The sequence below is a fragment of the Camelus ferus genome, chromosome 1 (assembly GCF_009834535.1).
Source record: "Camelus ferus isolate YT-003-E chromosome 1, BCGSAC_Cfer_1.0, whole genome shotgun sequence".
In the NCBI taxonomy this organism is placed as follows: Eukaryota; Metazoa; Chordata; class Mammalia; order Artiodactyla; family Camelidae; genus Camelus; species Camelus ferus.
Genome location: NC_045696.1, coordinates 83686487 through 83714279, shown reverse-complemented (window position 1 = coordinate 83714279; position 27793 = coordinate 83686487). Strand labels below are relative to the sequence as shown.

General features: G+C 40.5%; 2 protein-coding genes and 1 long non-coding RNA gene across 17 annotated transcripts in view; 1 reads left to right on the top strand and 2 right to left on the bottom strand.

The window, feature by feature from the left end:
- GOLIM4 (golgi integral membrane protein 4) overlaps positions 1–22777 on the bottom strand; it is a 70832-nt gene extending 48055 nt beyond the window's left edge. For both annotated transcript variants that reach the window (XM_032484815.1, XM_032484820.1), the window contains exon 1: positions 22559–22777. In XM_032484815.1, coding sequence (XP_032340706.1) covers positions 22559–22745 — 187 coding nt within the window. In that variant the 5' untranslated portion in view covers positions 22746–22777. The remainder of the gene's footprint in view (positions 1–22558) is intronic.
- On the bottom strand, positions 45–21320 carry LOC116665379. The gene is made up of 3 exons (XR_004321975.1): positions 21310–21320; positions 18977–18980; positions 45–4431 (listed from the first exon to the last, which is right to left on the bottom strand). It is a non-coding gene; the product is annotated as an uncharacterized LOC116665379 (long non-coding RNA).
- A 749-nt stretch (positions 22778–23526) lies between the features above and the next one.
- LOC116665336 overlaps positions 23527–27793 on the top strand; it is a 101110-nt gene continuing 96843 nt past the window's right edge. For 3 of the 14 annotated variants that reach the window (XM_032484790.1, XM_032484781.1, XM_032484776.1), the window contains exons 1-3: positions 23532–23720; positions 25979–26028; positions 26535–26644. The gene's annotated coding sequence lies outside the window, so the exon portion shown is untranslated. Of the gene's footprint in view, positions 23721–25978; positions 26029–26534; positions 26645–27793 lie in introns of all 14 variants that reach the window. The other 11 variants (XM_032484740.1, XM_032484742.1, XM_032484772.1 and 8 more) reach the window with 9 other exon arrangements.

Here is a 27793-nt window from a genome sequence, read left to right as displayed (position 1 = left end):
TCTCCGAGTAAAATGAATTAAGAATTGAAACAGCAGCCTTTCAAAGATCATTCCAAAATACAATTCACGAGATAAATAAAAATGCCCGTTAAAAACATCAAGTCTTTTAATATGTTAAAATTACTTTCCCCAATGGAGATCTTAAAAGGATGTCATTAGAGCTTTATGTCCTATTTGTATTTTCTAAGTTAGTGTTATATACAAACGCTGATGTAATGTACCTTGTTTTCAACTATGAAGCCTTCGTATAGAAAGGTGAAGTTACTAACTCACAAGTAGTAAGACAAGTAATTTGCTTTTCTGGAAGTTGTACTTTATCAACTAATTAAAATATGGGTGAGGTTGGCTGCCTTTTTCAAAATGTCTATCATGCACCAGGCACAGAATAGATGTTTTCACCAGAGTCGTAACTGCAGAAAGCAAGCATAACCCTTATTTGAATACGCAATGAAACAGGCGCAGTGGCTAGGTAACCTGTCAAACATCATCCACGTATTTAATTATGGAGTCCACATTTGAACTCAGGTCTACATTCAATCCAAATTTTGGGAAAGTGCATAGTTTATCTTCCTGAGTTGGGTGTTCACACTGTGGCGTCATTAAAGTCTCTAATGTAATCTACTTCATCAAATACAGATTCAAACAGGTTATAAAATCCCAAATGAATTATTTTTAATGTTCTCTTCCAATGATATAATTGATCAATAATTGCCTGCTTTTCAACTCATGGAAACCACCTTTGTTTTTATTAGGGTTATTACAGAAGTAATGAAAAAAAGAAAAACCAATTTCTGAGGCCTGCCTAAACAGAGGCATATGGATTTGTAACTTGAAAGGGAAAGCTTATTCATTCAAGGTAACACCTTTCTGATTAAAGGTTAAATCCATAGTCTGAAAAAAACTGAAGTCAGGGAGTTCCCCCCCAACTTCTTTACATTTAATAAGTTCACTCTTCTTTGTGAGTGGAGGTTTTCTACATTAAATTGTTAAATCTACTTTTATGACCAGTCCTTAAAAAAAAAATTGATAGTGAAAACAGCAGCTTTCTTTCCATCCTACAGGCCAGGAGCTGGCACTACAGACTCAAAGAGTGGTACTCAGAGAGTGGTACCTGGCGCACACCTGCCGCACACTGCTTACAGCAGTCTCCAGTGCCAGGGTAGGGATGATGGCCAGTGGCACAGACAAGCATGGCCTAATGAAGCCTTCCAGCTTACATCGTCAGAGTTTCTGAATGTCCTGGCACACCCAAAGGAAAGGGAAGGGATGCTAAATTGGAAAGAAAACTGAATTGAGGGTCGGCAGATTTTCATTCCAGTTCCTTCTCTCATTTACTACTTCTGTCATTCTGAACATACGACCTTTCTGAACCTCCTTCTTCTAATCCATAATGTAAATACTAGGGCCTAAAATTCCCCTGTACGGCACAAAATAGGTACTCAATGAATTTCAGCTGAATTTAAAACAAGAAAAAGGCAGGATCTTGTTCAGGACTCTCAAGGCATGAACAATGAATAAATACAAGAAATGCCACATTCAGGAGAGAGCCACCTGGAGTGACGACCGTCACTGGCCACGGTGAGACGGTCCCCCCGACGGTGGGTGGAAACCAGCCCAAGAGGAAAACAAGGAAACGCAGCAGCAGGAAGAGGCCCCAACTGTGAGATTCTCTGGGGCACACCAGACAATCCAGCAGGCCAGGGAGATGGCCCATTTTCCTTGATGACTACAAGAGAATGCTGATTTCACTCAGTTTGCTATTGAATGAGTCACACGGGTGGTCAGACTGAGAAAATATGTGAGGGAGTGGAAAAATGTAAGTAATTACACAGATGTTGTAGAACTTACTTTAAGTTAAAAAATTCCTTGCTCTGAGTGTTTTGCTAACTTTGAGTATGCACAGGGACTGATATGTCCCCCCGCCCCAGGAAACAAGCCCCCACGGCCTTATTCTTCTCGAGGGCTGAGATGCCACTGACTGAGTTCCACTGTTGTAAACCCCAGGCAGGGAGTGAAACACCACGTAGCAGTCAAACATGCTTTAGGGGATCACAACTCTAAAGGATACTTAGAGAGTGAGTTTCATTTTATGACCAGTCTGGGACTCTGGGTTTTCCCCAGGGCCAAGTTACTGTACCGATATGCAGGGTAACTCAGCCCTGGACTGTTTCTGAGTTGTGCTGAGTGTCTCAGGAAAGATAGGTGTCTGCAGGACGGGTCTTTCCAGTCCAGCCTGACACTGCTTAGGATAAGCCTGGACATCGTGTCAACATGGCATGCGCTGTGGGTGCTGCTTCCCAAGGCGTCTGTCACCAAGTGGCAGAGTGTGAAGCCCGTCCAACCCGGGGGATGACTGGGGAAGGAGGATGGGACGGGAGGAAACTGATGCCAGGTAACATTCGAGGCCTTCAATGTATTTACTCTTTACACCAACACGGCAAGAGACGATTTTATTTTTTTTAAATTGGGCTCAGAAAGATTCAAAACCTTGTTTGAGGACGTAAAACTAAAATTGGGCAAACCTATGAGTCAGCTGGACTTCAGAGCCAACTACGTATGATATATGGAACAGGGACAAAAAGTTCAGTAGAAAACCTAAGTAAAATAACATCTTCCCCATGAAGACAAGTGGTTAAAGTACAGGTGAGTGCCAGAAAGACAAAAAAGTGAACCAGGAAGAGCTAAACTGAAAATAAAACCGCCTCCAAAACTTGATTATTTGAAAAGTTTTTTCAGAGTCTCACTTATTCTTATTATAAATAACTCTTATCAAGTTTGCTTACTGGGCTTTCAAGTCCACAGCAAAATTAGATGAAGCAGCTTTAAGGCGAGGGAGACAGAATGACTACACCAAGAAGCAGATAACAGCCAGTATTATGGAGATAATCGTTACTCAGGGCACTAAGTCCATAGATACAGATTGAAGACTATTTAAAGGACAGGCAACTGCTCTATACATGATGACAACCAAATAAATGAAACACAATTCCCTATATTTTTAGTCATTTCAGCAAGGTGATCTTTAAAAATATGTAACTAAATAATTTACCATCTCTACTTCTGTAAACCAGGCTTCCTGACTTTTTGTTGTTTTGAAAATATGGTTTCTTTCCTTCTTACATTCTGAGCATGCTAAAAGAAACACAGTATTACAGCATAAAATAACTGCACTGACCCTAAGGTATCAGAAGGCCTTCACCCTGCCTCTCGCCCTGTAATTTTCCCCTCTTCTTTGTTTTACTTGCTTTCATATGGCTCGCACCATAGTCTGCCCATCCTTGCTAAAAGAACTCCTCGGGGGTGAGGACTATGTCTTACTTACATCTGTAACTTCAGAGTATCTAGCACAGTGCCTTCTACATAAGGTAAACTACTTCATTACTTAAACTAATGAAATTTATGTTCAGTATACTCAATTTTAGAATACAGGGATGCACGTAGAAACAGCTTCCATATGACATCGTTAAAATAAAATTCTAGGGCTTTTTGAAAAGGCAAACCTATGTATTCATTTGTCAAATAACTATCTCCTATATTTCAGGCATTGTTGTAGGCCTAAGGATTAAAATGGTGGACATGAAACACCAGTTTTCTGAATTTAAGTTCTTATAATCTCACAGAGGAAGACAAACAAGATATAATGAACAAGGAGATACAATATGAGATTGCAGAGAGTCATCAGTGCAAATAAGGTAATAATTTAGGATAATGGGAGAGAGGGTACTTGGGCTATCATCATTTTCAGCTTATTTCCTTCTATAAAGGAAGAGATGTAGCTATCACTTCTAAAGATTGCTCAGAGGCTAAAAAACATGAAAGATGCAGGCTTCTCAAAAGCAGCCGTCCACCTGCTGTAGGAGCCAGCCTTCCAGATGGTTCCCTGTGATCCCCACACCTCCCGGTACTCATACGCTGTGTCCTGCTCTTCTACATTGGACCAGCGTTGGTCTCTGTGACGGACAGCACCCAGCACAAGTGCTGTTATCTCACTTCCTCACATTCAACATCCCAAAGACCGGTTTCTGTGTTGGGCTCTTCCTCTCAGGTCGTCACTCCGTGGGAAGCCAGCTGCCATGTCATGAGACACTCAGGCAGCCTATGGAGGGGCATTCCACAGTGAAAAACGGAGGTATCTGACCAACAGTGAGAACTGACGCCTGCCAGCAACCACGTGAACGAGCTGGGAAGTGGATCCTCCCCCAGCGCATCCTGGGATGACTGCAGCCCAGTCAACGGCGTGGGTACAGCCTCAGGAGAGACCCTGCGCCAGCTCTATTCAGCTAAGCTGCTCCTGGATTCCTGACCCTTTGGAAACTGCGTGAAATAGTTAATGTTTGCATATGTCTGTTGCTTAAAGGTGCTAAGTTGGGGGGTAATTTGTTATGAAGCAATAGTTAGCTAGTACAGCTGCCTTTGCAGTTGACATCTGAGCTGAGGCTAGAATAAAAAAAGAGTCTGTCAATGATGAAGAGACCTCAGGGAAGAAGGTTCCAGGCAGAGAGGATATCAAGTACAAAGACTCTGAGAAGGGTCTTGGGGTGTCACTGCAACAGCTAAAAGGCCCACGTGGTTGGAATCCTGTTGGTAAAGCACAACCAAGTGGTAAGAAAAAGTGAAATTTTCCTCTAAAGAGAGATGGGAAATAGCATCACCTAACTTATATTTTACAAAGAATAATCTTTATGAACTACTGAGCTACTATGTGGGAGGTAAGGGTGGAAGCAGGAAACCAGGTAGAAGCCTGCTGCAAATCAGCCCAGTCAAGAGATGACAGTGAGTCAGACAAGGATGTTAGAAATAGAAATATCACAGATTGGTAAGATTCAGGATATGTATTTTGAAAGTAGAGTCAGCACAACTACATGAAAAGCATCCTTTAGTCTACACCATGCCAGTAGGTTTTTGAGTGACTGTGATAACACCAGAACAGACCTACAAAGAGGAGAAATGAGATATGATTCAATGACTCTTCCCTTTACAAGATAATTAAGCAGTCAGTAGAAATGTTCTTTTTGGTGTCTGTTCTGATTGGTGCCAAACAGACTGATTGAAAAAAAAAAAAGTATTTAAGCAATCAACTAGTGAAGTGAAAAAAAAAACAGTTAAGTAATAAAACAGAGATGAAGAAAATCAAAAATACCGCCAGATTTTCTTTCCACATCAACATATTTCCAAAGGAGCAAAGTTAATGACAAGGAGTATTTCTTTAAGTTAAAGAACAAATACATGGTAACTGGCCAATTATTCACTGGTTTCACAGAGTGTCAGAGTTTCACTTACAGGGCTTAACAAGAATCTACATGTTCCTACTCTGAAATTTTTCTGAGCAGACATTGTTCTCAAATAGCACAGAAATGAACTTGTTGAAAAAACCTGTGTCTTCTTACTGCTTCTTCCTATTGTATGCACAAAAAGCATGGCAGGACAACTCACAGGAAAAACCCATTTCCAAATCAAGGTCATATTTGTGTATCTAGGAAACAGCCTTCAGCTTCCCTTTTTCAGTAAAAAATCCTGATATTCTCAAGCTGAGACATGAAGAATCAAGCTTTGAAAAGTAGAAACTGCTATCAGGATTACCCTCTAAAGACGACCAGCACAATTATTAACTGACCAGTCACACACACACACACATATATACAATCATACACATACAATCTCATATTATATGAAAGGAATTAATAAATATGCAACTTAAAAAATAAAAGTGTTTTAAAGAAATGCTTAGAATTACACAAGTCCTTAAAAAGACAGAAAGACCGACAAACAGATAGACAGGGCATCTGTCTCCATAAATTTTCCTTAATTTTTTCCTAAGGCCTTGTGTATAAAAATATATAGCTGCCAAAGAACCTTCAAGTAATTACTAATGGCATAATTTTTTCATTTAATTTTTTAAAGAAAAGAATCCCAGTGAATATATAATGTTTTTTTAAAAAGCCAAGCATTACATATATCCATGAGAAGTCTACAAAAAATTTTAAATATAAAAGCCTATCCACGGATCCATGTTCTAAGTTGTTCTAGTTTTTTTAACCCACATAAATTAGTGTATAATATTAAATCCTATATTTTATCGCATCAGCTTTTGCTGCTAAAAGCAGAATATTAAATGTTGAAGTACTCTGGTAAAGAAATTTCACTCATTCTATGTCACTGAAAGAGTGGTCATAAAATCCAATAGAAAACCCTTTAGCTTTAAAGGATACTTCATTTACATTCTATCTTTCAATGCCAACACCTGTAAAATTATTATATCCCACAAGAAAGCCTGTGGACAGCAGGTGCTTCAGAAAAAATTTGTTGAATAAAAGAACATATTTACCTATTATCTTTTGTTTATAATTTATGCTATGTGCCTTTCCATTATGAACTCATTCTTTCCTAGAGAAAACCCAAATATGACTAAAATTACATTATTTAATGTTATTCTTTTTAAAAAGTCTATGTCACATCACTGTAAAATGATTCTGCGAATGAAAGCTTTCTTATCTCCCACTCTACCAGTTTTGAAACTGACTATGGTAGATGGGATCATCGTTCTGAATTCTTCACCCCTCACTACTGTAATTATACATCCACACCCTGCCATCCACACAGTAGTGCCTACCACTGTGGGAAGAGTATTATTCCATGCCCCAACCCATCAATGCTGGGACCATGTGTCTTGCTTGTCCAACAGGACGACAAAAATGGCAATAAGCCAGCTCCAAGCTTGTCTGCACCTAGGTCCCGGCAGGTCAGGCCCGGCCAAGCCCAGTACACAATGGTCAAACCACAGGCAAATTACAGACCCATGACCATGAATATGCTTGTTCTTATAAGTTGCTGAGATTCTGAAATTCATACAAAACAAAAACTACTGTGCTGATGCTCAGCATCTTTATATGGCTACTCATGTAACATTAGCTGCATCAAACCATGCTTCTCTGATTAACCTATCCTAAATCAATACTAGTGATTTTCTTTGGCTATCTTCTATTTCAGAAAACAGAGTAAGAAATCCTTCCAATAAAGGAATATTTAAAGAAAAAACTGTCACAGAAAGACATTCATTCTATGAAGTCCAATTTTTAGAAATAAACTATATTATATTCAATAAAATATATTTGAAGAAATCCAAGTTATAATTTTGTAACCTTAGATGTTTCTACAATTTACCAAGCAGTTGTCTAAGTGAACTGAAAGTAAGACATGTCCCCAGCTGTCTGATGTACTCCAGAACCACTTATTTGGTTTTTTGAGCAGTTCCTGAATAGCTTCCCTTCAAAAACTCACAGGTGTAAACTAAGCAGTGTTGGGATGGGGAGCCTGGATAAATTAGTAAAAATCTTGAAGTAAAGAAGAGTTCAGTAAGTACAACTTTATTACTTTTGAGTATCAGTACTTTCAGTGCTGGCCTAAATCACACAGTAGGAATCATCTGTTAATTTTTTGTCTAGGATGGTATCTTTCCTTTTAATGCTCCTAAGTGATTTAGAAATCTGTTCTTTTAAAAAGTAGGGTAGGCTTTTGTTTACTCAAATGTATTATTAATTTTTCTATCATAATTTGTATGAAGACAAACTGTAGTCTTATACAAGTTCAATTATCAAGTTATACATGTAATCTTAATTGAGAAGTTCATGAATCAGTTCCAGGAAAATCACTGCCTCTTTAGCCATTTGTATATAATAAAGCAAAACTATACGGTGAAAACTGTCTATTAATAAATTGCTGAGAATGAGTCACTACCTGTAATTCTTATTTTCATTATTGTTCACTGTAAGCTAGCATCTCAGAATTTTAAAATGACAAAATTTTAGCTCAGAAAGAATCTTAAGGCTAGTTCAACCACCTACCAGACATCTGAGTGAACTCCACAACATTGCTCCCAAATGCTTAGTCATCCTCTGGACTCCTCTGGTGAGGGGCAGTGTTCCCAAATCAGGGGGATTGTGAACATGTTTCAGGAAATTAACTCAGCAAAAGGCAGTAATCTGGCCTGTTGTAATTTCCATTTTTAAAATAAATTAATTGATTACTTTAAAAATGACCCTTTTACACAATACAGATGGAAAAAGAATGTATCAAAGGAGCGGGAATGATGGTGAACAGAGAACAGATAAGCCAGTTCACATCTGGGCAGATCCTTGGGCAGCTTATCCTCTGCTGAATGACATCAATACTTGCATTTTGAACGTTAAGTTTTAGTTGTTTTTATTTTTGGTCATATTACAAAATATGGACTGATGATGGTCCGGTGCATACAGACAGGATGCATGAGGATACAAATTAGCACTAGTAGAGGAGAAATAATGAGATAATGATTTTGCAAATGCACTCAGAATAGTCCGTAAGTAGCACTGTCTTACTCAAAATAGTCATCAAGCACATCAAGAAGCAGCCAACCCTCTGAAAAAAAAAAAGTCAGAAGAACTAGAGTGCTCATAGCATCAGGACCTATTACCCAAACGTCCATCAAAAGTAGAATGGATAAATTGTGATAGACTGACAGGACGGCACACTAAAAGAAACAAACAATCTATAACTGCATGTAACAGCTTGGAGGAATCTCACAAGCGATGCTAAGCAAAAGTAGTCAGAAACAAAAGTCTATGTTGTTTGATCTCGCTTATGTAAAGCACAAAACCAGACAAAATCAACCGATGGCAATTATCCTTAGTGGGTGGGGGACAGTTAATGACTAAAAGGAGTGACTAAAAGGAAACTCCTGGGGTGCAGACATTGTTATGTGCTTTGATCGGGCTGCTGGTTATACAAATATGTTTGAGAAAATTCATCACACTGTCTTGCTTACAATTTGTACACTTTAATGTGTGTGTGTTACAATTCATAATTCAATAACTAAAATGTCCCCCAAAAGGGTAAAACATTAGACCTGACTGGGCTATTCACACACCCAATGTTCTATTTGTGAAGTGTTTGATTTCCTTCTTACTGAGTCAAATAAAGGAACTCAATATATTAAGTCTAAAAGTAATTTTGTCTAGTTTTAGAGCTACAATATGTAACTAATTTTGGACTACATTTTAATTACATCTGTGTTGAAATCAAATACAGTATTAATTTGAATGTGTTAAAAATTGTCTTCTTACACAAATAATTCAGAGACAATTAAATGGTCAGTGTCAAAATGAGAAAAATAATTTTAGTCTTTATATATCATGAATATTAATATTATCTGAAAAATTACCTTTAAAATTATATAATCACTGACAATACACAGAACTAAATTTCCATTTACCTACTATCACTTCTGTATCATGTGCCAAGCAAAAAATGAGGAAAAATAAGTTCCTACAGGAGTTTGTGAGATTATATGTTACAAAGAAAAGGTTCTGAGAATTAACAGTAAAGTTGGGCAACACGTTAGTAATGGAGAAAAAATACTGTTAGAACTGTGGATACTGGCTGACAAATTTCAGACTTCACACCACCAAACTGTGTGAGCTCTGTTCGTCACACTGTCTGGTCAGCCCTGTTCAGTAGAAGTACACCATGAATCACATTTGTAGTTTTAAAATTTCTAGCAGCTGCATCAAAAAAAGTAGAAAGCATATGTGCATTGCAATACACTGATATCTAACGCCACCCAAGAGTTAATCAAAATGTAGTTCCACCAAAACAGTAAAGTTGTGTTTAACAGAAAAATATTTCACAATTTTAAATTTAAATTAGCTAAAATTTGAAATTCTGTTCCTAGTCACACACTCACTGCACTTTAAGTGCTTCTGCCTCACAGGACCAGTAGCCACCACATTGGGAAGCATAGCTGTCAAGTCAGTCTGTCTCCCTGAGGCTCACTTTCTTCACTGATAAATGAAGAAGTTCTTGGAGAGGAAGAATTCCTAGTGGAAATTTTTGCTAACTGAAGCCTTAAAAGCTCCATTCAAAACACAAGCCATTCAGCACACAGGAATGCAGCCCTGTGTCGAGGGATCCTACGACTTTTCAAAGTCAGAAATCCGGATGTTTACATAAAATGTCTTTCTTTTTCCATGAAGACAACTACCGTGAAATTTTTCCAAGCACTGTGTGGGCCAAACCAAAACATATCCATATGCTGCTCTTTGCAACCTGGGTTCTACAAACATTCCTTCCTGGTTTACCAATCTGTGATTTATTTAGGAGTGATTTGGCTGCTACATCTGGAAGCTAAAAAACACAGCTGGAAAATCAGTTGAGAGGTGAGCTTCAAAGCCCCCCTGTGAAGTCAAGGTGAAGTTACAGAGCCTGTGGTGAAAGTTAGCAGGACCCCAGTGTGTGCTTAAGCTCTGTCTACACCTTGGGAGGCAGAGGGGTCTGAAGAAAAAATTACCCTAAGGTAAAGGACAGAGCCCATGCCCCTAATTTTGGACCAAGGACAATGTGCCAGGGAGAGATGGAAAGGGTGGTGAAGCCAAGTTCCCCACAGTGATCATCGCTCTCAGTAGCCTGGGGCTCAATCCCATGGAGCTGCCTCCACCCTCCAGGGCACGTGAGACCAAGAAAGGAACAAGGTAAACAGGAGGCTGACAGTGGAAAGCTACAGAGGTGAAGCAGGAAGTGGCAGCATGAGCAGCCATCGGCACCTTCCATGGACACAGAGATGGGAGGAGGCACGGGGTGGCAAGAGGACTCCAAGGAGACCAGTTCTCAAGTCCAGGTGAGTCTCTCTGGGAATATTCTCCACTCCAAGGAGGCAAAGTCAGAAACTCTGTTTTGTGAATACATACTGTCAAAACTTCATTTTAGTTCCAGGGTGAAGGAGCCTTGGAAACTGACTGATTAGTAAGAGTCCTGAGTTAGGATTCAAGCAATTAGAGTATTAATCCCAAGTGTGTCACTGTCTTGCTTTGTAACTTCTGTTTCCCCAATTTAAAAATGATAATATAGTATATGGCTTTACTCAACATCATAGGGTCTTCAGGACCAAATGATACCATGAATATAAAGCAATTTGAAAAGTAGAAATTTCTCACGTGATACGAAGACGATTTTTTTTTTATTATTTACTAGGCAATTACTAATGGATTGTTGCAAAGCAATTTATTAAATGTCACTTAAGTTTCTAATCAAGATTCTTACATTGGAGAGGGATGGAGTGGCTTAGGGCTTTAGATGAATAGCAGTGAGCACTGACCACCTCATTACAAACTTGGCCACCTTCTGGAGGGCTCATGGGGTGAAACGAGGGGAGGTCAAATTCCAAGATGGTCTTGGAAAAAAACCTCAGAAGGAGGAATTTGCCCTAAAGCAGTGGTTCTTAACCTTTTTTCAGGTCACTGATGCTTTAAGGATCTGATAAAGGCTATGGCTTCTGTCTTGGAAAAAGACACACAAAACTGACATACATACATCAGAAAGTTCATAGATCCCCACAGATTACAAATTGAAAATACCACCCTTAAGGAAGAGAGGGTCACAGACACAACACAATGTGGTCTGAGGACTGAGTGGTCACTGGGCAGGAGGCAGTTTTGAGAACAGCTGGAGGCCTACAATAAAAACAAAGCAGGCTTTCTTTAAAGGCTTAGGCTCTGCTCAAAGTACTACTACCATGGGACTCCCAGATGAAGACTTCTTGGGGGCTAAATAAGGCAACTTGCAAGCACTCACAGAAACCATCATTCTAGCCAACTGGGGTAGCAGCTTCTGCCTCCGTAGACAGTGTGAACATGAGAGAGCATCTTCAAGCTTAACCCACCTGGCCCCTAACCAACCCAGGGAGCAAAGAATAACTGAGAGAAAAACGTGCAGCCTGTAAGTCTCCCTAAGAACCGCACTGCACAGGTTAGCACCACGCTGTGGAACATGCAGAGAATTCTCCCATTTTGGTGGTTGGAACGGAGAACAGAGACCACATGTCACAAGGTGCTTACAATCCATGTATCACCAAGAGAGGAAGTCCACAGCAACCGAGCCTAACCGGGAGGATCATGGCTGTAAGCTGGGGCCACACAGACAGCAGGGGCCAGGAAGGGGGCCACTGAGTCCCTAGAAATTCAACAGCAACTCTGCACTGACAAGAACAGAACTCTCCTTGATTTCTGAATGGAACAGGGCCTCAAACATTTTGACAAAATATTCTCTGTCACCTCCTGATCTGATCTCTTATAGAAAGATGTCTAGGACAGTACAATGGAAGTCAAATGGAAAATAGAAATACTGATCTCACATTTAGAAGTCTGTTTAGAAGAGAGAGGCCATTACTATGAATCTAAAATCACAACTGTTCAGAAAACATTGATGACTTTTTCATAACATGCTCTTATGCTCTTTTTTATCAGTATTACAAAAGAATACCTCACATGTTGCAGTATGTAAAACTTGACCCTCAAAAGAGGGATGAATGAGTAAGTTGAAATTACCAGTCATGCAAATAATGCTCTTTCTTTAAATCAAAGATATTTATCTTTCCAAGACCAGTTAAACTCCGTTAAAAAATAAATCTCCTGACTATCAAATAATGAGGTCTTCACCAAGGACTGCAGTCTACATACAGTAAGAAGGCACATTCAGAAGCAAATGAAAATACTGCATAGACACGCACTGCGCTGCGTTCCTGTCTGCTTGCCAAAGAAATACAGTCAGTGTAGAAATGGGAAATTTTCACATATTGTCAATGGATTTTGAAACTCCCCAAGGACAGGATGGCTTCCACTTTGGGACTTCCCCTAACAGTTAGGTTTGTACTTCAGAGAGTTACCTGAAAATCTCTGTTAATTTTAATTCTTTCAGGTCAGATGGTTTAAACACCAGATAATCTCCCTCTGAAGTGCCATGGTTGCAAATGCCACTTCTTGCTAATACGTCAAATTAAAAGCTAAGTCACATTTTAATATGTAGTGAAACATTTTTATGGAAGCCTTATGTTGGATTTTCCAAGAATATCATTTAGAACAGGACCTGGTACTTAGCAAGTACTCAAAGAATGTTAGTTTATGATGACTTTGGTAATGATACTGCCAGCAATGACAATGACCCTCTCACCTGTGGCAGGCAGCTGCTACGATGGCCCCCGATGAGCTCCACTCTCTATTATTCACGCCCTCACAAACCCCTTCCCTTGGGCAGGCGCTGACCTTAATGATTCGATTCTAATGAGCAGAACATGGCGGAAGTGATGAGTTATCACCTTCAAGATTCAGTTATCAAAATACTTTGCCTTTCATCTTGGGTTTTCCCACTCTATGTCTCTCGGGGCTCTCCTGCCCTGAGGCAGGCCAGTTAGCATGTGCTAAGCTGCAGGTGGGAACTGTGGAAATTCCTGTGGGAAGGCCCAGATGAGTGAGATTGGAAGCGGATCTTCTGAGGCCTGCCAACAACCACATTAGTGAATTCTGTAGAAGATCCTTCAGTCCCAGCCGAATTTTGAGATGACGGTGACCCTGGTCAGCAGCTTGGCCGCAACATCATTGAGAGAATCACCCAGCTAAGCCCAGATTCGCTTCCTGCAGAAACCGTGATGTGGTGTTTCACTAACTAAGCCAGTTTACCTTGGGGATATTTGCTATGCAACTGGATGACTAACCCAGATTTTGGAACTGGGGTACTGCCATTGTGAAAAGCTAAAAGGTGGCAGTGGCTTTGGAACCATGTAGTGGGCCTACCAAGAGTGGGAGTGAAAGGGTAGAGTGCCTTGAACACCCTGTTCAGAATTTTGGACTTTGAAGAGATTTTTAATAAGGGCATGAATCAAAGTGAGGAAAATTATACTGGAAACCAGAAATTATGGAGTGGCAGAAGGTTTCATAATACCCATCTCTGTGTAGTTACCTGACCTGCAGTCCCTTGCAGTTGTATGAGAAGTCGGAAAAAAAAAAGTGCTCGATGAACTGGGTGATTCAGCTAAAGATTTCCCAGCAAAGTACTGAAGCACCTGGTTTCTCCTTGCTGTTTATAGCAAACTGAGAGAAGATAAATTGAGGGAGGGACTACTAAATAAAAAGGAGGCAGGACTTAAAGGTTTTGAAAATTGTCAGCCTCTCCAGATGGCAACCAATGCTAAAATTAAGAAGCAGTTTCCAAGCAAAGATCATTTCCAGGGAACTGTTTGAAAACACACGGTCTTAAGATGAGACCAAGGGTATAGCTTCTGAAATCCTTTTGGTAAGCCCTGGGAAATGTGACATCTCAAATATTATTCAGTCAGACCACAGACTCTCCTACAAGTTTAAGGGTGTGACTCACAGATCCTCCCAACAGGCTGCTGGTAAATTAAAGGGCATTGTCTCCTCAGGAGCCCAAAGTGGAGAAGGAATTATCTCTAAGAAACACGTGGGTGTGTTTTTTGTCTAATAAAGTAGACCTCGACAAGTTTCAGAGGAGAAACACAAAAGTTATGAGAGGATTTTATATGCAGAAACATTCCAGTTTGGACTAAAAGGGACTGAGATGGTCCCAAGTGAAAAACATCCATAGATCCCCAACATTCCACTGGCAGGAGGCAGGCTGAGAAAGCTCACCTGCACACACGTGCCGTCTCGCATGAAAAAGGAAGGATGACTCAGGCAGTAGAACTAGTAGTCCAAAGGGCGAAATCAAGAACCATGGAGAATTATTCCCAGGGTTGGGCCTTGCTGAGAAACTTCTGTCTAACTGGATTTCAGAATTTCCATGGACCGGTGACTCCTACACACCTCGTATTTTCCACGTTTTTGAACACAAGTATGTAGGTATCTTAGGCCTGGCGCATCGCCATAGGGTGGTTGTGCTGAGGTCTGATATCTGGACTCTCTAGTTTCACAGATCTATGAATGAAGAGGGGCTGGCTGCTCTTGAGAAGCTGTGCCTTAGGAACTGCAGCCACGGAGGCTCCCTCATGCCCGGAGCAAACTGAGACAACTTCTGGACTTTGAGCTGATACCTACGCGGTAAAGAGGATTTATTTTTCATCCTCTAATAAAAGTGATGTTTCACATCAGTACCATATAACATGTTTTACAGCATCAAACCTTTAAAAGGTTATGAAGTCCTTTTAAAAATTCCCCCTAAATTTTGTTTGTTAATAGGTTGAAAGATTGATGCAACAGGAAGAATAGATTTTTAATAATAAATCTCACTAATGTAAAACTTGATAAACTAGTCTACACTCACCAAACTAATCAAGCAATTTATCAGCTGCTCAATTTTAATCTGTTTAGAATATTTATTTTATAGTATCATTGCTGTTGTCGAGAACATACAAGCAATATCAAAGCTCTCTTAAATATCTTGATTTGTAGATTTCTTTGTTGTTTTTTTTAAACAAAAATTCCACTTAAAGAAGGGGTTTCAATGAGATGTGAAATGAGAAATGGAATGTTTGACTCTCCTAAAATGATTATATATTGTTCTTAAACTCACTTACTCTCCAAGGAAAGAAAAGGTGTCATTCAAATGTTCTGAATGCCTCATCCTTCAGAGTGACAGCACATCTTTTACTTTTCTATTCACTACCTATCATATTGTGACATTTTATGTATGAAAAATAGTTAAAGTAATATTTTTTTAATGTCATACTATTGTAACAAGCAGTTTATTTCATGCCCATGTTCCTCCAGGCTGTGGGCCTATTTAGTGAGGCTTGTTAGTGCAGGGCGATGGCTGGCATGTCCTCTGGAAAAGCACCCACAGGCCAATAAAAACAAAGAACACAAGTGGGCCATTCAGAAATACACAGCATTGTTTAAAAATAGCAACACCCATTTCTGCTGGAACTGAGAAGAGGGTGCTGCTGGTCTGCAGAGGCAGAGCGGGGTGAGGAATGCGATGTTGTCCTGCAAGTCAGGATACGTGGGCTCCTGCTTAGCTCGAGACACATGCTAAGTGATTCATCCACTTCAGGACTGTTTTCTTAACTGTAAAATTCAGAGTCTGGATCATTAAGTGACTTGATCACGTAACGTGTTTCTAAACCTCAGACATGCAGGCACTCCTAACGTGAGTTCTTACTTTATGCTCGCAAACCCTATACAGGTACTGCGGGTTGCCAAATGTTCACTGTTTCCCCTAAAATAAACTTCTAAAAAGGAAACTTTACACTACCACTTTGTAAATGAAAAACCTGACTTATGTGGCATTAATGGGTGGTAACTGTAAAATTTAAACGCCATAAAACAACAAAACAATTATTAAATTCCAGCTATCAGGCTGTTGGCTGCCTGAGCTCTGCTCTCTTTGAGAAAAACAAATGAGCAACCATATCTAGGAAGAGGTTCTAGTATCAAACTGAGAGTTTCTCCTTGACTTGTCAAGAAAACACTCGAAAGAGAATTCAAAAGGGCATAAGTTTCCTATGCGATCGATGTTATTTTATGCATCTGCATACCACCTAAAATTACCCCCAGTATCCACTAAAATCACCTTTCATAACAACCAAATGTCCTACACTCTGGATATGCTGCATCATACAATCACACCTATTACTTCTGATTCTAAATTTTATCTTGAATCCTCATACAGCCCGCCTAACCCACCTTCTCAAAACCGTTAATATTGTCATGAGAGACACTAAAATAATTTTGAGGGCAATGGAGTACTGTGGAAGAACGCAGGCTAGAAAGTCACATTAGTGTTCCAAGTTCAGCTTCATTAGATTTGACCTTGACACTGGAAGGTTAATTAACCTCTCTCAGCCTCAGATTGCTCCTTCACAATAAAGAGCTTGTGTCATTGTTAAGTGAGAAAATGCACGTAACGTGCTCAGCACAGCGCCTAAATGTGGTAGACATTTAATAAATGGTACGTTTCTAAAATAATTTAATTTCTTCAAGGACATTTTCAAAATTTTATCAAAATGAATTCGCTTCAAATAACAGTGGTTTGAAAGAAAAAATACAGTTGACTATTTTTCTTTTATAGTAAAGTTATACATAAAGTTATACATGTAGCTTCCAAACAAAGCTACAAACCCACAAACCACTGACTGGTAAGAGCAGCAAAAATATTTTGTCCTCAGTGATAAAATAAGAATACTTAGTTGTCAAAATGAAAAACAGCAACTCTTAGCTGCTACCATGCACAGTGTTCTCAGGTCCTTCCTTACCAAAAAAGGGTCAATACGGCAGAAAAGACCGAGTAAGAGTGTCTCAAATCAAACAAAAGTTTCAGCCAAGTTGGGCACATGCCTCTGAAATGAGCCACATTTAGGCCACAACTAATAACTCTATTACCTGCTAGATGTAATAAGCAGTGAGGAAAACAAAAAGCAGCCCAACACTAACCCTGCAGTAGCAGTTCTGGGTACCTAGTAAATGTCGTAGCGATGCTCTCTGAGATTCGTGCCAGTCTCATTAAATGTACTGTTTCTAGTCCATGCAAGTGTGCAGGATAGACATTGTTATTCCCAGCAAAGTATGAAGAATCCAAGTTCAGAGAGGTTACACCACTGGTAAACACCAGAGTTGCATTCAAACAGTACCTGATGCCAAACCCACTCCCCCTTCACTATTCCTTGTGTCTTTTTTTTTTTTCAGGACATGAAAGTATGCAAGAATCTTTCTCAATGCTTTGAAATGTTATAAACTGTTATCAGTCCCCTTTTTTGTCTCTTCTGTCTTCTAGTTTCTCCCAAATCCTCTGCATTTTGGTCAATCCAACTTCAGTCTTCATACCCCAACTCCAATTCACTCATTCCTTTAGTCTCTAAAACCTGGTCTTGTGCCCCAGCCCTTGGTAAGGCAGGAGAGAACTTTAAAAAGCCAAGGTAAGGCTTCCAATCTACCGGGGACTTAACCTAAAGGCTCACAGACAGTGAGCAATTCTCTTCCATGGTCAACCAATCTCAGTGAGCTCCAATTTACAGGGATGACTAAGACAGGCACAATGTGCAGAATTATACATAGTTTTGAAAGTCATATATATTTAACAGAATGCTTAATTGAGTCATATTTTCAAAAGGTATCTAGAAGCTTTTATCTTTTATTTAGGGAATGAATTTTAAGGCAGGGTTTTACATACAAATAAAACTGACTGAACTTAAATAGTTTTTACTTTAAATAAAAACAGCTTGATAAATTTCTCCTATTAACTGCAAGGTGTAGGTACATCAGCGAAAATATCCACTGAATAGACAATATCTAATTGATGTTTATAAGTCCTAACTTTGCACTTGAAAACCGGTATCCCTACCGTGCATTGCCTATACTTGTGGGGCTAAATTACTGAGGTCTGCGAACCATTCTGTTGTACATGAGGTCCTCAATAGCCCAAAATGCAAGCTCCACCCTTCTAAGTGCCGTACACCTGGCTAACGCTATTGATCCTCATGACAACCTATTATAAGCACCATGATCCTGATTATTACATGTAATGAAAGCAAGTCACAGAGGTGTGAAGTAACTCAAGATCACCCAGCTGGTAAAACAAAGATAAGACCTCAAATTTAAGTGCTCTGGCTCCTCGGCCCACATCCACTACATTTCACTGCCCACCATATATAAGCACATTCACAGGCAGAAAGAAAACATCACATAACTATAGACCCACAGTTTATTGAGCACCTACGACATGCCAGGCCCCTGTCACTGGAGATGAAAGAATTAAAAAAAGCCTGGTCCTGAGATGCAGGAGACTATTTTTTACAGCAGATTCACAGAAGGTTGAAAACAAAGAAATAACCAGATACAATATGATGTGTTCATGTTCAGGGGAATGAGTCATCCTACCTGTTAGGGGAACATGATGCAAAGGACAACTAACTTAAACAACAATGTCACCCTTAGAAGCACCAAACTTACTTATTAATAACTGTAATACACTTACCTGGAATAGGCACATTCAAAATACTATATGAACCTTTCCTTGATGATTTCTGGTCATCACAGGGAAGACCAAGCCACTGCAATTATGTAACACATGTTTTAGGAATGAGGGACTGTTTGCCCCACTTTTAAAACAAATTAAATAGTTACGTCCCTCTCCAAGGTCTTATTGCACAAGGTCATTGCCTACCTCTGGCAATCACACCCCCTCCTAACCTGACATGATGTATAGAGAGTTAATTAGTAACCAGACTCTTAATTCTAAATTTAAATTGTCAGGGAGGGTTCCTTCTCCAGAGTATAATGCTTGGATTTATGCCAGTCTACCTATTTTTTTTTTTTTTTGATATTCATTTAGCTACAATAAAAAAAAATAAAGGAGCTAATTATAAAAACAAATTCTGCCAATTTCAAAATTTTACCCATGGCAAACCTGGGAAGAGAAAGATCAAATATCTTATCTCAGATAGCGACCCTGATGATAACAACAGCTAATCTTGCGTGAGTGGTACCTACTATGTGCTAGGTATATGCTAGGAGCTTTACTGGTGTTAATTATTTTATCCTCACAGTATTTTATGAAATAGGTCATTCTAATCTCCATTATATAAATAAGAAAAATGAGGCCTAAGATCACACAAAAAGTTGCAGAGCTCGAAGTTGAATTACATGCTTGGGGTAAAAGGAAAAACCCTCAGAAATCCTTGCAGCCAAGCAAGTAAAGTAAATGTGTGACTTGGCTCAGTCTTAAGATCACAGAGCGGCGGTTCTCAACTTTGGCTGCACATTGCAATCACCTGGGGAGACTGCCAGGTGGGTTCCGCCCCCACAGACTGTGACTTAATTGGTCTGGGAGCCGCCCAGGTGATCCCAAAGAGTAGCCAAAGCTAGAACCACTGTTTATAGACATAGAGTACTGCATGGCCCCAAAAGCAGAGTTTTTTGGTGGGTTTGTTTTTTTTTTTTTTAATTTTAAGTTAGTTAAACACTGAGCTGATCAAAGGTTGTTATTCCAGCCTCTGTTACCAGAGGTAACTACTTCTGCCCCACTCCTTAGTATAATTAAAGCAGAATATGGGAGGAAGATAGATAGATAGGCTGGCAGACATAGATATTAGTTTTTCATGGAAGGAGGGCTGCCTAGTCTTGAACTTTCCCCATGTCACCCCCACCATATATTTATGGAACTGTTCTATTTCAAAAGGCACTTGGAGTTAGACGTAACCTACTTTCAAAATAGTCTCTGGTATACAACCCTTTCTTAAACAGAAGATGACCTAAAGATGCTCATTTAACAAATGTATACCTTCAGATTACAGGGGTCAAACTGACTTAAGGTTTTTCAAGAGGTTTTTTTATTTTTATTTTTTACAGAAGCTACTCATAATTAACAATGATTTTAATCCAAGCCAGGTCAAGAGATCTCAAGTAACTAAACAAGTCTTAAGAAGGGAGAGTCTAATGTCCAAAAAAAAAATCTATGCAAGTGGTATATAGCGCCGCCAACCAAAATGTCATTTATCATTGGAAAAGGGAAGCAAAAGCTGCATACCATCAGAAAACCTTCATTAAATGGCCTGCAGATGTGAAATCCAACGTAAATGCTATAGAGTAGAAGTCAGTTGTGAATCCATTAGAAAAAGAAGAAACTGTAGCCTGCTCAGGAAATAATTCTTCATGCATAATCATACTGTAATTGTTGCAGCACCACAATTCAAGAGGAAATGGCAAAAGGGTAAATTAAGAAATGGACTGCAAGGCCACTCATTGAAACTAGCCGCAGTGTTTTTCCATCTCCTGCAGCAAAGCAAATGTTTTGTATTTTAATAGTCTGGTATTACCACTTACCACCCCTCTTCCTCACTACTACCACCAAAAGGCACATGAGAGGAGAAGATGCCGAGATTGATTTTCTAAATGGAATATTGCAAATACAGACCATGACCCAGAAATCAGGACCTCAGTTCTAGCGCTCGGAGTTGAAGCAAATGTGCTGCTTAGGTAAAACATTCTGTTGTTGCAACCTTATTTTTGTTTTTTTCAAAAAGCAGAGACAGGGAAGTGAAGTCTGAGAAAGCAGACAAAAGTGCTTAGGATTCATTTTCTCAACACAGTTATATTTTGTTGATTGAATAAATATATACATTGATCCCATCATGAGTGTCAGGCACTGTGCAGTGCTGGGATGTATTGGTGAATTTGACAGGACCTGCTCCCATGAGTCTCCTAAGCTAAGTGAACAAGGCACCAACCTTGTATAATCCACAATACACGCCCTTCCAGCCACATGTGTGAAAATCCAGTCCTGCCATTGTACTACCAGATGACAATTTTTCCCTTGGTCTAACTGCACTGAACTTCACAGGGAAGCTGCCAGTGGCTTCTAAGTAAATAAGTAAATAAATATCCACACTTCGCGTATCAACAGTAACTCACGGGTAAACTTCAACAAGTTTTCAAGAAAAATTTTTTTAACCTAAGACTGAATAAAAACCGGTTTTCTGTTTAAACCAACCCCAGTTTATATATTTTCACTGCCTGGGGCTAAACAGCTTCAGTAAGCTAAAAATACTTCCCTTACTGGGAAGAGCAAACAAGACCAAGAATCAGCTGTGTATCATTTTCTCTCATGTTAATTTTTTTTTTTACTACAAAACATTCAAAATATCTAAAACAGAAATGGAATCTGTTTCATATTTGTACAAATATACACTGACAGAAACATCCACCCAGCTTGTATCTTCCTAGTAGTATGAAATAAGCTATATTTGCATTATTAGCAAAGACTGTCAACATCTCACTACTCACAGTCCTTTTTTATTATTATTATTATTATTATTATATTATTATTATTATTAGTTGGGGAGAGGGCTGCATAAATGTTGAAAACTAAGCACAAGTACAAAAAAAAGCTTTCAAAAATATGTATAGGATGACTCTGCTTTTAAGAAGACCACATGGCACTTACTTTGCAGTCATGCATCATTTATGTTCCTGAAATTTACATTAAATGCGATTCTAAAGTAGAAGGACAGTCTTTCTGCAGGTCTTGCTCATGTTGTGTTTGCTGTGTGTCCTGGTCATGTTCCTCCTCTTGTACTTCTCAAGGCTAACACACACACACACACACAAACACACACACACTCCTAGCTCTCTGGGACAAACTAAAAGGTCCTCAGGAAGACAAATAACCCCCTCCCCAAATATAACTGCAGGACAGGAGTAGTAATGTGGACTTTTCCAACATATCCAACATCTCCAAAGTCACATTAATGAGTTAACAGAAATAAGAAACTAGCAGGTCTAGGCTGGATTCGACTGGGCCATTAGTTTGGGCTGCCTGGTCATGGCTTAATTTCCTTTGAAACAAAACAGCCCAGTTTGAGGAATCTCTGCCAGACTCCCCATTTCTTAGGCTACCGACAATGTCAACTGGAAAGCAAATACCTAGAAACCAGGAAACTATGCCACACCAGGATGGGCTGGCAGGAGCGGAGGGAGGGCTCATGGTTTGACTGCCCGGATTGCAGCTGGACTTTTGCCAAGTGTTGGGGTAAAAGACTGTGTGCTCCCGCCCATCCAACGCCCAGTGGGACTGGGATGGTGCTGGCGATTTCAAATGTAACTGCCGGAGGAGGCCGGAGGATGGGGATGTGTCATCTCCTCTGACACTCCGGGATCCGGCGGCCTGACTGGGCTCGCCTCTGATGTCCCTGAAGGTCAGAGGTGGTACCCACAGTGTCAACGGCTCACCAAAGCCACTTTTCCAGCCCGGGAGGGAGGCGCGGGGCAAAGTTGGCCACTGGCCGCGCGAGTCCCGTTAATCGTACCTTGTAACTGGGCGGAAAGGGACTCCTGGTGCTGCTGGTACTTGAGCGCCACCGCCTCGGCTTTCCGCAGCTGCGTTTGCAGCTCGTAGTACAGCATCGCTCCATAGAGAAAGCCGAACACCACGGTCAGCAGCAGCAGCGTCTGGAAGATCCGCTTCTGCTTTCGGGAGCACATCCCGTTTCCCATAGTCCTGCCGGGACCCCGCGCCGCGGCCGTCCCCGCCGCCGCCGTCCTTTCGTCCCCGCGGCCCGAACGAGCGCCTCAGCAGCGGCCGCCGCAGGAGGTGGTCAGACGCTGCATGAGGAGGAGACGCGAGACACAAAAGCGGGACCGGAGGGGAAGTGGCGCCCGCTCAGCCCCCGCGCGCCGCGGGGCGCGCAGCCATCGACGCCGCCAGGACAGCCGCCGCCGCCGCCGCCGCCGCCAAACTTTTGCGACGCTGGTTCTGCGCGAGTGCCCGGGCCCGGGAGGGGGCCCTCCGCATACTTCTGAGCGGGCTGTCCCCGCGCCGGTCTCCAGACGCCGCCTTGTCCTTTTCCCTCTTCCCCACTTTTCGGCCCGGCTGCCTTCGGCGGCGCTCAGAGTCCTGCCCCGGCAGCTCCCCGCCCCCTCGCGGCGGCTCCCACTGCGCGACTTCGCTGCCACCAAAAGGAGGGGGTGCACGCCCAACAAAGGGAGCCAGGCTCCGGGCGGCGACTCCGCGCTCGGCCCGTGGGGGTGAGTAGAGGGATGGGGACCAGCTGCCCCGGCAGGGTTTGGGGGCCGGCGGGCCGGTGTCACTGATGGGGTTGCGGAGCCTTGGCCGCCGCCGCCTCCCACCCAACTTACGTGTCACCCACGGCCCCGCTATTCTGGCCAACGGGATTCCGGGAGGAAGTCCCACTCGGGCTCCCCGCTCATTGGGCCCGTCAGAGCCGCCGCTCCCTCCCTACGGGGAGGCAGTGCCGGGCTCGATTGGACGCCGGCTTTGTCCGTCCGACCTCAGGGCCGCGCCTTCCCTCCAGCGCGGGGGCCGGCGAGGGGCCCCGTGGGCGGCGCGGCCGCCCGGCGCGGGGGTGCACCCACGTGAAGTGCGAGCGGTGGCGAGAGGCGGCGGAGCCGGCGGCAGGGAGGTCGGAGTGTGCCCCGGACGAGTCCGGACTTGCGGCTGGGCGAGATACGGTGCGCACGTGCGTGTGTACTTGGGAGTGTGTGCGTTTGTGATGCAGCCCCTGGCACGCACATGAGGAGAGGACTAGTGTATGAAGTGGGAGAGAGTGAGTGGGAACAACTGTGTACACTCTACCGAGCACTCATTCTTCCTTTCCCTACCGGGTGGGCAGATGCGGCAGGCACGCGCCTCGTCAGCACAATCTTCGTAGTGAGCCCGAGATGCCTCGCCTGCTGGGTCTCGCCGCATCCGGTGTACTCGCGCGGATGCGTGTATGCCCACAGATGGCAGCACACGAGCCGGGAGACTCAAGCACGCTAGACTTAGCGCCCAACTCTCCACGTGGGTTGTGGAAATCAGCTTGCCTTTGGCAGAGAGGAAAAAGAAAGATCTCGTATTTTCCCCCGACTGAAAAGAGAATAATTTAAAAACAAATCTTACAGTGAAATGAGTATGCATTTATTTTGTCATATGTATTTGTTTTACTGGTGGCAAAAATACATCAGTTACGTTGCTAAATTACACTTTAAAGGCCAACAAAAGTTCCCTGTATAAAAACAAGTAAAGCAAACATAACAACTACAAACCTCTTCAAAGAAAATCCATAATGCACTAGTTCTTTCTACGTACTTGAGGGGAAAAAAATTGAGATTATTTATAAATGATAATTTTGTTTCTGCTCGTGACCTAATTCTAAAAAAGTAAATCATTTCTCAAATGCCTCAGTAGTGTCATGGAATTTATCATATACTGCATAATTTTATGGTATTCTAACCAGATTTTAGTCATCACTATCAATAATGGCCAGTGACTTCTCAAAATAAAGGTAGATCTGTTTAGCCCCAAATACCACAGAAAGGCAGACCCTGATGTAGAAATTTTTTAGGTGGACTCTGAAGTTAGAGGATACTAAAAGCCATAAAATAAATCGAATTTATCGCTTCACTAGCCTGTGACATTTATACTACCGTGAAAACTTAAGTGTGCCTGGCATGTGCTTTTCCCTAATAAATGATAATTTGTATTATATGGTTTTAAATGCTTTCATTTACAAATATACTCACTTATCACAGCCAGGTTAAGTATTAGGCTCATACACTGGTTAATAAAGAAAGCAAAGTTTATCAAGTTACTGGGATAGCTCTAGGACCTTCTAGAAAGACAGGAGCTCAACAGGATTATTATCCAGGACAGAATCCTGCTCTTTCCGTCTCTATCTGCTGTTGAAGCCAGAGTCTCATTCTTTTTAAAGTTATATTAACAAATTACATCTTATCCATAAGAATGAGAACCTAATTTAAAAAGAAAAAGATCTAAAGATTCCGTGTTTTGTTCTGTCATATATAGCCTTATTGAATTATTGAATCTACCACTTTTTAAATTTCACTTTTTCAGAAAGGTGTGTCTCTTAGAAATTGAGACTGGATAATTCCTGCAACCTCGTCAGAATTCCTCATAACTAAAAATTCCTTACTGTTGTCTGTGTACAATTCGCAAAACAAACTCTTCCTCCAGAAAACACTACCAAAAACTGCTCTGGAAGGAATTAAGTTTTATAGCAAAAATCCTGGCTCCTACGTGAATAGATAACTATCCTAGCCACAAAAGAAAAAGAAATTGTATAGAAGACTGGAAAATTATTGCTCATGTATTACACAGTATGCAGCATTTGGTTGTTTTTCAGAATCTTGGAAAATTCCTCTGCTTCTGGCATACATGATTACTCATTTGAAACCTCTGATTCTTTCCCTACTGATTTCAGACTCCAAAGGTATTCTTTGCCTAAAGCTGCTGGCTGACGCTACAGAATATAATAAATGTAGGTGATAAAACACAACTCAATATTTTAGTCATAAAATTTGAAAGAGAACAAAAATTATTACCTGGACTTACCCATTATTTCAAATTCAAGAAGGGTATGTAGAAGTACATAAAATCGCTAATGGCAGTGTCTTTATAGTATTACTTTTCCAAGGTGAAGTATGCTGCTAGTTTCTTGAAAATACCAGTATAGAGCTTTTCAGAGGCCGACATTGCAGGAGCTCTCCAAGGCCTATGAGCTGAATTTACGTAACATTTCCTTTGGGTATGAGCTGTTGGTACTGGTCTTGCTAAATTTGTTGTTAGTTCTGTTTCACTTTTGTTTCTTTAGCATGTAAAAAAATAGTATTATATAATTATATTTTTATTGCCATATATTTAACAATATGTATAATTTAAAAATTGTACATCTTGAGAAATTTCACCAATTTAGTATTTTATTTCTCAGGCAGGAAGAAATTGGAGAGATTGAAGACCTAACATTTGAGAAGGGCTAAGGTAACACTTGGGAACCTTATGATTCTCTCCAGTTTTAGTAAATTTGTCATTTTAATAAAATTTATTAATTTTCAAAATAGGGGAAGGCAAGAAAAATATAGTTGAGCTAATTTATAAAAATAAATGAATTTAAATTAATAATGTTCAGGATCCTAGAGTAAATTTTTCATTTAAATCTCTTTACTTCCAATTGAATTCAGTATTTTTTTTAATTTGCAAGTGAAATCAACACTAAAAAAAAGGTGATGGACGTTAAATAATATTTTAAAAATATGTATCTAAGTGTGGTGATGGATGTTAATTAGACTTATTGTAGTGATCATTTCACAATAAAAAGATATCAAATCATTATGTAGTGCATCTGAAACTAATATAATGCTATGTGTCAATTATATCTCAATGAAAAATGAGTAAATAAAATTTTAAATGACATTTCAGTGTCAATAAACCAGTTTTAACCTTCTCATGTGAAAATTGCTGAAATCAACTATTTTTTTTCTCTGTAGGAAACATCACTATTTATCTTTCCCTTTTGGCTCTCACCTACTTAGCACACAGGCTTCCTGCATGCCACCTATACCTGACCTGTTGAGAGGTAAAGGAAGCTACATTCAAGGTATTCTGTCTTTTTGAGGATTCTGTGAGAGATGTTTCATAACTCTTTTTTATTAGATTTTACTAATGACCTAGTGGTCATTGTTAGCAGATCAACAAGCTAAGTCTGTGGCTAAGTGTATAACAAAGCAATCGAAACCCCCCTCAGTGTGTTAGTGGTGCCTTGCTTAGATCTGTCTCTAAGCCGCCATCTTGGTCACTTTGAACTATTTAAGGAGTTAGAGGAGAGTAAAGGGGAAAGTAGATGATTACGTGAAAACTAAAATGCTTTTCAATAAGAGAAACCACACCATCAACACCGCCAGTAAATACTCTGTGAACAGACTACTTTGATAATGGAGGAAATGATTTAGAAGGCCCTATTGCAGCAAGATGTGTAGCTAGGCTAAAGAAAGAGAAATTATCGTTTCAGACATCTTTAACCTTCTAAAGTGGGCCCACCCAGCATACCCTCAACTTCCAAGTTCTAAGGTGGCACAAGAAATTATTTTGAATTTGCTGCTTTATGTTTATTATAGCTAGCATATTAATTTTAGAAAATAGTTTAGTTGCACAGAATGTTAGAATGAATGGAAAAGGGACCATATGTGGGACTGAGAAGTAAAGAGAACTTCCCAAATCTTCTGTCACCTGGTTCAGGCACCTTTTCACTAGCTCGCTGCCTTCAGTAATGCAGAGATTTCAGATAAGCAGGTGGGCCATGGAACGGATCAGTGGCCAATGAAACATCCATTTTTAATGTTCCCCTCTAAATGAACAGTTGGATTCTTTAGTATAAAGGAGGTGCTTGGTTTATCCATGACATTTTATATAGTTGGTATTATAATTTTAATAGGCTATATGATAGGTATTTATAATAATAGTAATTTCTTAATTGTCATGAGACATGGCTGGTCATACTTATGATGTATCCAGTGCTGAGCCCTGGGTCAGATATTCAACATTCAGTTTCAGAACTATTCCTAAAGGAAATCATAATCAGCTTCGTAAACATGCTTTATGCTTTAGTTTCCGGGAAAATTTTGAGTCAAAACAAAGGGAATGCCAGTGTTTTCACTTAGAAATAAAGTAGAACAAACTTTCAAATAAATATAAAGAAGAATCGAGTTACCTCAGGATAAAGTTCTGCTCAAATTAAGACTATGAAATA